This window comes from Cottoperca gobio, chromosome 8 (genome assembly GCF_900634415.1).
Source record: "Cottoperca gobio chromosome 8, fCotGob3.1, whole genome shotgun sequence".
NCBI classification, from domain to species: domain Eukaryota; kingdom Metazoa; phylum Chordata; class Actinopteri; order Perciformes; family Bovichtidae; genus Cottoperca; species Cottoperca gobio.
Window position 1 is genome coordinate 22,917,263 of NC_041362.1, and position 12,548 is coordinate 22,929,810.

A 12,548-nucleotide genomic window follows, 5' to 3' on the forward strand; every position below is an offset into this window, starting at 1 on the left:
CGAGCCAGTGTTTTAGCTGACCACTAAATACTGATAATCTAAAGATCCTGTTCTTCTAATTACAAGATATTTTATTATATACAATTATGAAGAGATACAAATCTCATAGCCATGAGAACATTTGCATGTAATTCCACGATAACAGGTCTTAATTACAAGAAAATCTTTGTAACCCATTGAAAGATAGGAAAGCAGAGGAACTTACGCTCCAAGGGACACACTAGATTTGACCTTTGACCTCATGATAGCTTGTTGATAGAAAAGGTTCTAGAATGAAAGAGGAACACAAACAAATTGTTTTGTTGTAAAGCTGTAATTGTTATTTTGTTAACGTTTTATAAATCAAATATATCAAACTATCCACTTTGAAATCTGTAGACAGACGTCCACATGAGAAATGTCCTGCTCACTGTAGATGTTTTAAAACTCAACTTCAAGCCATTAGGTGGAGGTGATGCCTAGTGATCGAGTGGTACGGCTTCCAAACACAACTTAACTTGGTTGGGAGTGCGATGATAAAATCAGATAGTATATAATGTATCTTAAAACATTTCTTATTAAATACTTACCATGCGTCTGTACATGTCAAATGGGATTTTCTGAGAGACAAGAAGACAAAATAAATGTTTTCATTGGAACAGTTAGTTTGACTCATATTATTGTAAAAGCACAATGAAGGTATAATAGAGCACTGATGAATATCCTGATGCTATATATAGTGTTACACCTAAAGAAAGCTACTAGCACAGACAGAGAGGAGGAAAATAACACAAAACAGTCCTTCCAGGGTAAATGTCAAAAATCAATACAGCTTTTCAGAAATGTAGGGTTTCATTCAAATTGACCTGGTTTTATATATGCTTATTTTATTCTGGAAAGTAAAAGTTTAAAGCATTTTTATGAAATTATTGCAGGAATTAGACCAGATTACAAGGCCTTGAAAATAATGCAGTGTTTGGTTGATTTTACATTAATTATTACAATCGTAATATCACTATTTCCTGGAGAGACTGACTAAAACCAAGAGTGTAATTTACACACAAGAATGACAATCTGGGTAAAATACTGTATGCTATTTTTTTAACACTTTACTCTCTTATTTTCATCATTGTAAGGAGATCTGTGAACAGAGAAAGAGACAGGACAAGGACCAATGCAATGAGAACTACATATAATCATTAAATATTGTATGATTGTGTTAGATCCATAGTGCGCCCAAAGTACAGTTTCTTTTTTATTTCCCCTTTATTGGATAGTGATAGCTTGAAGAGAGACAGGAGAGACAGGAGACAGAGATGACTTGCAGCAAGGGAAAGGAAGAAGAAGTGAAGGGTAGAGGAGAGGAGAGGAGAGGAGAGGAGAGGAGAGGAGGGATCCTTTCAGAGAGACCCGGGGGAGGTTCTAATCTGTAGATGTATGCCTCGAGCTCAGTCCAGCAGTACTCCATTACTCTCCATGTTAAGCTCCTGTACAGTTCTCAAAAGACCAGCTGACCTCAATCTCTCCACTGTGTGTGTGTGTGTGTGTGTGTGTGTGTGTGTGTGTGTGTGTGTGTGTAAACTGACCTGTTACCTCCTCTGAGTTGGGATCAATAAGACGGTCTGGACTGTTGTCCATAGCGCTGTGAGTACGACACTGGACACACACACACACACACACACACACACACACACACACACACACACACACACACACACACACACAGGTTCATGATGAAGTAAGTATAATAATGAGATCTTTCTGCTGCTACTGTAGATATAGTGGATGTGCATTTATTTCAATCATGGTATTTTGTTGTTCATATATATACTGTATATCAGAAGTCGGACCAAGTCACAGGTCTCAAGTCTTTGCACTCAAGTCTCAAGTCAAGACCGACAAATCTCAAATCCTAAACTTTCACTTTCGACCTGCATGTGTTGCATACTGCAATTTCTTTTTTGTTGAGCATCACATAGTCTTTGTATGTCAACATGCAGACTGATTCAAACAAAGTGAATCTGGGGAATGAAGTGTCAACTTGCTGGGAATAAATAGTGTTAACGTTAATTGATTCAGGAAAGGAATTGATTTGTATTACACTTTTAAAATAACGTTTTAATACATTTTAATCTTTGGGCTCTATTCAAGCCAAAACGTTCAAGCCCAAGTGAAGTCACAAGTCATTGCTGTTTAAGTCCGAGTCGAGTTGCAAGTCTCTTGTGATTTTCTCAAGTTTAGTTTAAAGTCATTCAAATGTGTGACTCAAGTACAGTATATACGTATATACTGCATACACGTTACACTGACCGGGGGCCTGTTCACTATCCAGTAAGCTCTCTCCTGGCAGTCAAACACCACACGGTCCGGCTTCTTCCTCTCCTTACCAGCCCTGACACACAAACAAAGAATGGGAAGTGGGGGGTGTCAAGAGGAACTTGTTTATCAAGATCTTAAATCTCACTTATCAAAAGGCTCATTGTTTTAACACAAATGATTGTACTGGTCTCAAAGTAGAGGTAGGTTGTCTAATTACTAACCACTAACAAAGACATATCCACTGCAAACCTGCTGCTCACCACTATCACTGCTCTGACACAGTGAATGAGAGCGCATGAACACAGTGATGCACATCCTAGTGTTTGCAGTACGGTCTTCTATTAAGGAGACAAGGTGTAATAGAAAAGTCCTGATGTAGCTCCAGTTCTAAAAGTACTTGATTATACCACAAAGTAAATGAAAGAATATAAAGCATGACATGGCCTGATTACGTAAGATGTGTCTGTCTGGTGCTGTGGTGGTGGCATCAACCAATGAAATCCCAAATTGAACAGCAAATCACAATCTGTTGGTATCTATTGTGAAACTGTAAGAAAGTCATTGAAATCTCCTTCTCCCTCATTGATCCAGAATCTACGAATATGCAAATATTCTTCACTTAAAGGTTTAACTGGGGGACACGGGATGTCACTTGTTGATGTCGTGTTGTTACTTCACTGTAAAGTGAAGTGAAATGCCCCAAAATAATAATCTTGTAAAAAGAGAAAGTACTGAGGTCCAAAAACAAAGCGGTGAGGGTTTCACCTACTTGTACTGTTCAGTGGCTTGCATCACGATAAAGTCCCACTTGTGGTTCAGCCATTCATGGAGGTGGTTGTAATGTGCCTGTTTAAAACACAAATACAGATAAGGAGCAGCAAGTAAAATCCCTCCTCATGTGTTTATGGAGAATGAAGCAGGTGCACATTGATGAAGACAGTCTAAAAAGAGAAATGGAGAGACAAGATTCTAGTTGAAACAATTAACCTTTAAGCTTCATGTTAAAGGAATAGTTTGGATGTTTAGAAGTGGGGCTGTATGACATACTTCTCCATAGTCAGTGTATTTACTACAGCAGATGGCGGACGGCACAACCCAGTTTGGAGAAGCAGACAGGAGTAGCAGCACAGAAGTTAAGCAATGTCCTGCTGTGCACAGAGGCATCAGCAAAACACATTTAGACACCTAGAAAAACTCAATATCAGTGATCAGCATATCACTATATTAAGAATGTTTTCACCGCTTTACCTTGCCGTGAGACAGCTGTAAAATCTGTTTCCAATTGGAAACTGAAGCCGTTATCTATGCTCTCGCCAAAGCCACAAGACTCCTTTGGAATAAAACCAGTCATTTTATCTGGCAGAACACGGGAGCTGCCCCACCACTGTCTCGGTCTGTTAGTTAGTTTGTGTTATTGTGTGACCTTATAACAATGTGTAATCCTTTAAATCACCAAAGTCACACAAAAGTGAAAAGAATATTCTAAATACAGCGTACACTTAAAGTGATATTGATTTTTTTCTAGGTGTCTAAATCAGTTTTGCTGCTGCCTCTGTCCACAGCAGGACATTGCTTAACTCCTGTCTGGGTTGTGCCGTCCGCCATCTACCGTAGGTAATACACTGACTATGGAGAAATACGTCATACAGCCCCACTTCTAAACATCCAAACTATTCCTGTAATCTAACATGAAATATTGTGGTAAATTGCATTGTATTATATACAGTATATAAAGCTGACCATCTGGCAATGCACAACACAAGGGACGTTTTAGTGATTTGCGCATGGTGGGAAATATGTGTGACACATCAAAGGCTCTCTGCTAGTGTGAAAGAGAATACCTATTTTACAAGGACTAGGCTAAATAAATGTTCACAGATTGATAACAGTGACACTATGTGTTATAGAGGGGATTTTGCCCGGATATGAACACAGGTGTGCCTTGAGATTTTGGCTTGGTCTTTGGTGTGCCTTGGCCACAGAAAGTTTGGGAACCCCTGCTCTAATGTATTGAAAAAGCAAATTAAACATTAAAAATAGTAAAGAATTACCACTTTTCCATTTAGCTGGGGATAAAACACAATTTATGAACTGGTCGGTGCAAAAATAACATTGTAGCTTATATAGTAAAGACTTTAAAGATATTCCCTGATGATGTTTTAATATCCAATAATGCTCCCCAAATCCCCAGATGTCCTCCAAGTTCACTGCTGACGTTGTGTCACACAGTTCACAATTGAGTTGTTAAAACATATCAGAAATCAGGAATAAATAAATGTGTCATAACAAAATCAGAGAATAGAGCCCAATTATGTTGCAAACACAAATGTATTGTAATGTTGGATCTCTACTCGAAATGCACTCATAACTCATTAGCAATCAAACATTTTCTATTAAAGTTCTTTATTATGTGTTATTTTTTCTGTCCATTCCAATGGATGGAGAATCTAAATGTAAAATAAATGTCTAATTAAAAATGACAATAAATATTCTTAGGTTTTTTCAACAAAAAAACATGAGTTTATTTATTTTTTATGAACAGTTACCTAATATCAATGAATAAAGTGATGCTTTAAAACACATTGCATAGATACAGTATATACACATACACATACACACACACACACACACACACACACACACACACACACACACACACACACACACACACACGTCATGGAAGAGGCAGTGCCCCACTTCAGTTCTTCAGCTGCCTCCCAAAAAGCCATGTTCTCCCCTGGGATACACACACACACACACACACACACACACACACACACACACACACACACACACACACACACACACGCACACACACACACACACACACATATATATATTGTATCACTCATCATCGTCATCACTGTATCTATAATTTTTTAAGTATCTCCAGAAAACAGTATGTTCAAAGTCTCCTGGGTTGTATGTTCTGTGTACATAATCTATGGGATGCATTATAAACTGATGTATTTGACAGTATTTTCAGTATTTTCCAATTAATTTCCCTATTCTCCTTCTGGTGACATTTTAGAAAAAATCCTTAGTATAACTTATAAATCTTCGTATGATATTTTGACATGAATAAGTAATATTTCATCTCATGTTTACATTAAACACATTTTAAATACAAATTATGTCAACAATATGATTAATAGATTAAAAAGGGCCTTGCGCTTCCTTCTTGCCTGGCGGTCAGCCATGCTTGCCTGAAAAGGGTGTGTGGCTCTACTGCGGTCCACTTTTTGTGATGTGGAACACTGTTATTGGCTTATCCAATCAAAGACGTATGTGCATTTGGGCTAGAGTCAGATGACAGTTTACATAGATCTAGAAATGTTATGTCATTGGAAAGGAAAGGGGATCTGGACGGGTAAAATAGACAAATGGCCAAATGCTTGTTGCCACACTGACGCCATGTCTGCATCCAGACTCAATGTGTCAGTGGAAAACAAATCAACTCTTGAGCACTGTCAGTACCGCTGGAAGATTTCACCGTTGCCACCATTGTACACCTGAGCAAGGTACTTAACCCTGAGTTGCTGTCCCTGTAAAAATGTAACCTGTCCCTGTAGTTAGTTCAATGTAAGTTGCTCTGGATAAGAGCATCTGCTAAATGCCCTGCAGAATGAAATTCAAACACAATCATTGTTATATTTACACACAAACCTGTTCATAGGGCTCGAGCATGCCTTTCTTGCGGATGTTCCTCTTTGCCAGGTAAATGGCTACAGGCAGAAAAAAACAAAAGCATGACTTATCACATGTTTCAAAAAGGAGAAAAACGTTGCATAAAGTGAACACTGTCCAGTACACACACAGGATGCGTTTAGCTACTACTATCTAGATCTGTCAACAGTGAAGAAAAAATAGAAGTAGATCTTAACCATGTGCTTTGTGACTCAACAGTCATCAGGTTTCATCCTAAAAAATCACTGAAGCTCCAGATTTGTCTTTTGTAATATAACATTCTGTACCCACCATAATCAGAGTCCTCTGCAACCCATTTCTGTGTAGGCCAGAAGTATGGGGTCTGAAAAGGTTTAGATTGGAAAGACAGTATTAGTGATTCTCAATCTATAGACGTATGAATACCAGTGGCACCTGAACATCTGATCAAATGTGCCACACACTGCATTAGTCTAGAGCTTTGCTATACCCCGACATGAACATAGTATCAGGTTGTGGCTGCAGTTTGGGCCATTTTGCTTTGTTAGGCTTCAGGCTCGGGTCAGGTCCTGTTTTATTTACTTCCTAATCTTACTCTCATTGTGCAACCCTGAGTTGTAAAATGACATTTGTGGATCATTAGCTGGTTTATGTTGCAATCTGAAGATTAAAGAGGCAACAACTTTTTTTCATAGATTGTGAGAAATTATTTTAGCTTGAAAATAGATGTGAAATTCAAATTAACAAAAAATATTCTCCCTCTGATCTTGACAGGATGAATTGAGCTGCTGTATTCATATTTACAATTCTGCAGGTCTAGTCATCAATATGTTTCCCCTAATGAAATCTCTGCAAAGGATTCCTGTGAGTACATTATAACGGAGAGCTCTGTGTTTAACGTGGATGACATCTATAATGTATGATGCATTTTGTCTGATCCCACTTCATATCCAAGTGTGCCACTGGTGCGCCACAAAGATACCAAAAGTGAGTTTGGCACGCACCAGACGCAATGGGCAGGGCACAGCTGACTGCTATAAGTGCCTCGCCGCTGTCATGAAAATAAAGTACATAGTCTCAGGTCTTGGTTCAGGTTTGTGTCTCTGATTTGACATTACAGTCAGGTTCAGTCAGGTCCGGTCTTAAAGACCCCAAGCCATGGACTCCCACACACCCCTTTGTTGGTTGGATGGAGGATAAGAGCTGATAATGTAAAGTCTCAATAGATAGGATATCAAGTAATCATGCTAAATAAATAAATTTGTAGATTGCATCTTAGCCAAAAGAGGGTTTTTTATTTGTCCTATATGCCATGTAGACCTCCAGCAAGTGTCCTGCCAGGTGTCATACTGTGGTTGAACTAAAGCTCAGTCATCATTTTGAATGTAGAAACACATTGATTTGTGTACAAAGTATTACTCTAAGCACATTTAAACTCAGAAATAATTGTTATGAAATAGTCTGAGTTATCATTCATTTTAAAATCTAAATACACTCTCACAAAAATAGAAACAAAAAAGAGAGAATTTGAATATATTATTATATATATATATATATATATATATATATATATAGATATAGATATAGATATAGATATAGATATAGATATACCTCTCTGGGAACCATCACCTTATCGTGGTGGAGAGGTTTGTATGTCCCTATGAACCTGAGAGCTGTGTTGTCTGGAGCCTAGTGCTCCTGGTAGGGTCTCCCAAGGCAAATTGGTCTCAGGCGAAGGGCCAGACTAAGAATGGTTCAAAAACGACTTCATGAAAAAAAGGGAAAGGAAAAGAGAGACCCTGCCCGGAGGAAGCCCGGGGCCCCCGTCTGGAGCCAGGCCCAGAGGGAGGGCCCGACAGCGAGCGCCTGGTGGCCGGGTTTGCCACGGAGCTCGGTCGGGCACAGCCCGAAGAAGCTAAGTGGTGCCTCCCATCCATCCATCCTGTGGGCCCACCACTCATGGGAAAAACCGCTGTGGTCGGGTGCGACACGGGTGGCAGTGATGGTTAGGGACCTCGACGGACCAGACCCGGGCAGCAGAGGCTGGCTCTGGGGACGTGGAATGTCACCTCTCTGTGGGGGAAGGAGCCGGAACTAGTGCGGGAGGTGGATCGCTACCAGTTGGATCTGGTGGGGCTTACCTCTACGCACAGTCTTGGCTCTGGAACCGTACTCCTGGATAGGGGTTGGACTCTATTCTTCTCCGGAGTTGCCCAAGGTGTGAGGCGTCGGGCCGGGGTGGGGATACTCACTAGCCCCCGGCTGAGCGCCGCTACGTTGGAGTTTACCCCGGTGGACGAGAGGGTCGCCTCCCTACGCCTTCGGGTTATGGGGGGGAAAACTCTGACTGTTGTTTGTGCCTATGCCCCAAACCGCAGTTCGGAGTATTCGGCCTTCTTGGAGACCCTGAATGGAGCCCTGCAGGGGGCTCCAGTAAAGGACTGAGTGGGCGATGTTCAAAACCTCAATTGCTGAAGCTGCGGTGATGAGCTGTGGTCTCAAGGTCTTAGGTGCCTCAAGGGGTGGTAACCTTCGAACACCGTGGTGGACCCTGGTGGTCAGGGAAGCCGTCCGACTGAAGAAGGAGTCCTTCCGAGTTATGTTATCCGGGAGGACTCTGGAAACAGTTGCAGGGTACCGAAGGACTAGAAGGGCGGCAGCCTCTGCTGTGTCAGAGGCAAAGCAGCGGGTGTGGGAGAAGTTTGGAGAAGCTATGGAGAAGGACTTTCGGTCGGCACCAAGGTGCTTCTGGAAAACCATCCAGCACCTCAGGAGGGGGAAGCGAGGAACCATCCAAGCTGTGTACAGCAAGGGTGGGACCCTGCTGACTTCGACTGAGAAGGTTATCGGCCGGTGGAAGGAGCACTTTGAAGAACTCCTGAATCCGACTAATCCTCTATGGTAGAGGCAGAGCTGGAAGCTGATGGGGGATCATCGTCAATTTCCCTGATGGAAGTCATTGAGGTAGTCAAACAACTCCACAGTGGCAAAGCCGCAGGGGTTGATGAGATCCGTCCAGAAATGCTGAAGGCTTTGGATGTTGAGGGGCTGTCTTGGTTGACACGCCTCGTCAACATTGCGTGGAAGTCTGGGACAGTGCCTAGGGGTTGGCAGACCGGGGTGGTGGTTCCCCTATTTAAAAAGGGGGACCAGAGAGTGTGTGCCAACTACAGGGGTATCACACTTCTCAGCCTCCCTGGTAAAGTCTACTCCAAGGTACTGGAAAGGAGGGTTCGGCCGGTAGTCGAACCTCTGATTGAAGAGGAACAATGCGGATTCCGTCCTGGTCGTGGAACAACGAACCAACTCTTCACTCTCGCAAGGATCCTGGAGGGGGCCTGGGAGTACGCCCATCCGGTCTACATGTGTTTTGTGGATCTGGAGAAGGCGTATGACCGGGTCCCCCGGGTGATACTGTGGGAGGTGCTGTGGGAGTATGGGGTCAGGGGGTCACTTTTGAGGGCCATCCAATCCCTGTATGCCCAAAGCGAGAGTTGTGTCCGGATACTCGGCAGTAAGTCGGACTCATTTCCAGTGAATGTTGGCCTCCACCAGGGCTGCGCTTTATCACCAGTCCTGTTTGTGATTTTCATGGATAGGATATCGATAGGCGTGGTCGTGGGGGAGAGGGGTTGCAGTTCGGTGACCTGAGGATCTCATCGCTGCTCTTTGCAGATGATGTGGTCCTTATGGCATCATCGGTCTGTGACCTTCCGTTGTGACGAAAAGAGAGCTGAGCCAGAAGGCAAAGCTCTCAATATACCGGTCGATCTTCATTCCTACCCTCACCTATGGTCATGAAGGCTGGGTCATGACCGAAAGAACGAGATCACGGGTACAAGCGGCCAAAATGGGTTTTCTCAGACGGGTGGCTGGCGTCTCCCTTAGAGATAGGGTGAGAAGCTCAGCCATCCGTGAGAGACTCGGAGTAGAGCCGCTGCTCCTTTACGTTGAAAGGAGCCAGTTGAGGTGGTTCGGGTATCTAGTAAGGATGCCACCTGGGCGCCTCCCTAGGGAGGTGTTCCAGGCACGTCCAGCTGGGAGGAGACCCCGGGGAAGACCCAGGACTCGGTGGAGAGATTATATATATCTCCTCACTGGCCTGGGAATGCCTCAGGATCCCCCAGTCGGAGCTGGAGGATGTGGCCCGGAGAAGGGAAGATTGGGGTTCCTTACTGGAGCTGCTGCCCCCGCGACCCGATCCCGGATAAGCGGTAGACGATGGATGGATATTTATATATATATATATTTCTCAATAACTGATATCAGATTGGCTTGATGGTTTGAATCATGTATCTCATTAGAACTTTACTTAGGGTTAAGTCTTGTCCCAACATACTGTTTTCAGCAGGACATACAGTACACAAACCCTGCTTATTAAAGAATGCCACAGTGCACCAACATCTCCTCCTAGCTCACTGTCTTAACAGCTCACTATGATGACATTACAACATCAGCAGTGAGCAAGAAGCTGCAAAGAAGAAGCGAGTATGTAGTTTTACCTGGAAGCGATAGAGGCTGGTGTCGTTGCACATCACCAGCTTCTTGTGGTTCTGCAGGGGGTAGATGTAGCCATAGGCCACTAACATGGTGCCAAAGGTCTGACCCTCTGGAACACAGACAGGTGAGGAAACTAATGGATGAGTCAGTAAATGACATGTGGATATGTTTCCTTTGTAAAATAACTGACATGTAGAGATGTCATGTTTATGTAACCAATATATGATTTTTATAATACTGCACCTTCTGGAGTGGTCTTCATCTTGTTGGTAATCCATGCGATGATGTCTTTACCTGTGTGGGAAGAGAGAAAAGAGCTGACACACTGCAGACTGTTTTATGTAAAGGTCCATGAAACCATGAGTGTGTGTTTAAGACCTACACCCTTACTGTCTAAATCATTCATTTTATTCTAATATATATATATTTTACATATGATAGCATCAGAATAGTAGTAATAATAATTATTGTACTGTTTTTCTATTTCATTAGATTTATTCAGTCTGGAGTATGCCACAAGATTAATATACTGTTTTTATATATACTGTGTATATATATATATATATATATATATATATATATATATATATATATATATATATATATATATCATACTATATGTCACAATATGCCTTTTTCTTGCTTTAACATTAAGAGTTCATTATCACTATAATGTAAAGCGGTACTTAGTTGTACTAAATGCCAATGTGAGCATGATAATGACAAAGCTTATTCAAATGACATGACTGCTGCACACAGCCATGTCACATTAACTATAAGATGGTGATTGCATTTGATGATTAATGTGCTGAATAATTTGTGTTTGGCAATATTGAAAGACATCAAGTTTAAAAATAAAACATTGGCAAAAAAGGGATTGGAAATAGTTTTATTCCAAAAACATGTTTTTGGGGTTCATTATTATTAAGCAATATTATTTTAATTCTCCTCTCCGGTAACCATCACCAGGTCAGGGAAGCCGTCCGACTGAAGAAGGAGTCCTTCCGGGTTATGTTATCCGGGAGGACTCCGGAAAAAGTTGCAGGGTACCGATGGACTAGCCTCTGCCGTGTCAGAGGCAAAGCAGCGGGTGTGAGAGAAGTTTGGAGAAGCTATGGAGAAGGACTTTCGTTCGGCACCAAGGTGCTTCTGGAAAACCATCTGGCACTGGCGTTGTTACAGCAAAGAGAGTAAAGTGACAAATAACAATCAAATAGAATAAAAATACAGTAACAGCAACATAAGTAATATAAGTACAATCATTGGAGAAAAAAAAACAAAGTGTAGGAGTGAATATTGCACATGATAGTGTAATTGCAAAAGTTATAAAAAGTGAATATTGCACAAGGCATTGGTAATTGCACACTGTCACACTGGTGATTGTACAGCGTGACCGCTGCAGGAAGAAAGGATCTACAGTATCTCTCCGTGAGACACTGTGGGTGAAGCAGCCTGTCACTGAATGAGCTGCACAGTGCGGACAAAGTGTCTTGGAGGGGGTGGGACATGTTGTCCAATAGGTGTCTCCCACCACCTCCACAGTGTCCAGCGGGCCCCCCAGGACAGAGCTGGCCTTCTTAACCAGTCTGTTCAGTCTCTTCCTGTCAGCAGCCGAGATGCTACTGCCCCAGCAGACCACTCCATAAAAAATAGCAGATGCCACCACAGAGTCAAAGAAGGTCTTAAGGAGTGCCCCTTGCACACCAAAAAGACCTCAGTTCCGTTAGCAGAAAGCCTACTTTGTCTCTTCTTGAACAGAGCAGCAGAGTTATCTGATCAGTCAAGTTTATTGTTCAGGTGAACGCCCAGGTACTTGTAAGATTTTACAATCTCAATGTCGGTTCCCAGGACGTTCACTGGTGTTGGGGGGGAATGATGGCGCCTCCTGAAGTCCACCACCAGCTCCCTGGTCTTCCCTGCATTGAGCAGGAGGTGGTTCCTCTGGCACCAGAGGGCAAAGTCCTGTGTCAGCTCTCTGTACTCCTTGTCATCCCCATCAGAGATGAGGCCAACAATAGCAGAGTCGTCAGAGAACTTCTGCAGGTGACATTTTGCTGTATTGTGGGTGAAGTCTGCAGTGTAGA

General features: G+C 42.4%; 1 protein-coding gene across 1 annotated transcript in view; it reads right to left on the bottom strand.

Annotated features, from left to right (window-relative positions):
• The window catches only part of rgs9a (regulator of G protein signaling 9a), a 29,836-nt gene that overhangs the window by 10,086 nt on the left and 7,202 nt on the right, over positions 1-12,548 (bottom strand). Inside the window, exons 3-11 of the mRNA XM_029437715.1 lie at positions 10,708-10,758; positions 10,467-10,573; positions 6,277-6,328; positions 5,965-6,023; positions 3,068-3,144; positions 2,290-2,371; positions 1,573-1,635; positions 570-599; positions 206-267 (exon numbers count right to left, since the gene is read on the bottom strand). Coding sequence (XP_029293575.1) covers positions 206-267; positions 570-599; positions 1,573-1,635; positions 2,290-2,371; positions 3,068-3,144; positions 5,965-6,023; positions 6,277-6,328; positions 10,467-10,573; positions 10,708-10,758 — 583 coding nt within the window. The remainder of the gene's footprint in view (positions 1-205; positions 268-569; positions 600-1,572; positions 1,636-2,289; positions 2,372-3,067; positions 3,145-5,964; positions 6,024-6,276; positions 6,329-10,466; positions 10,574-10,707; positions 10,759-12,548) is intronic.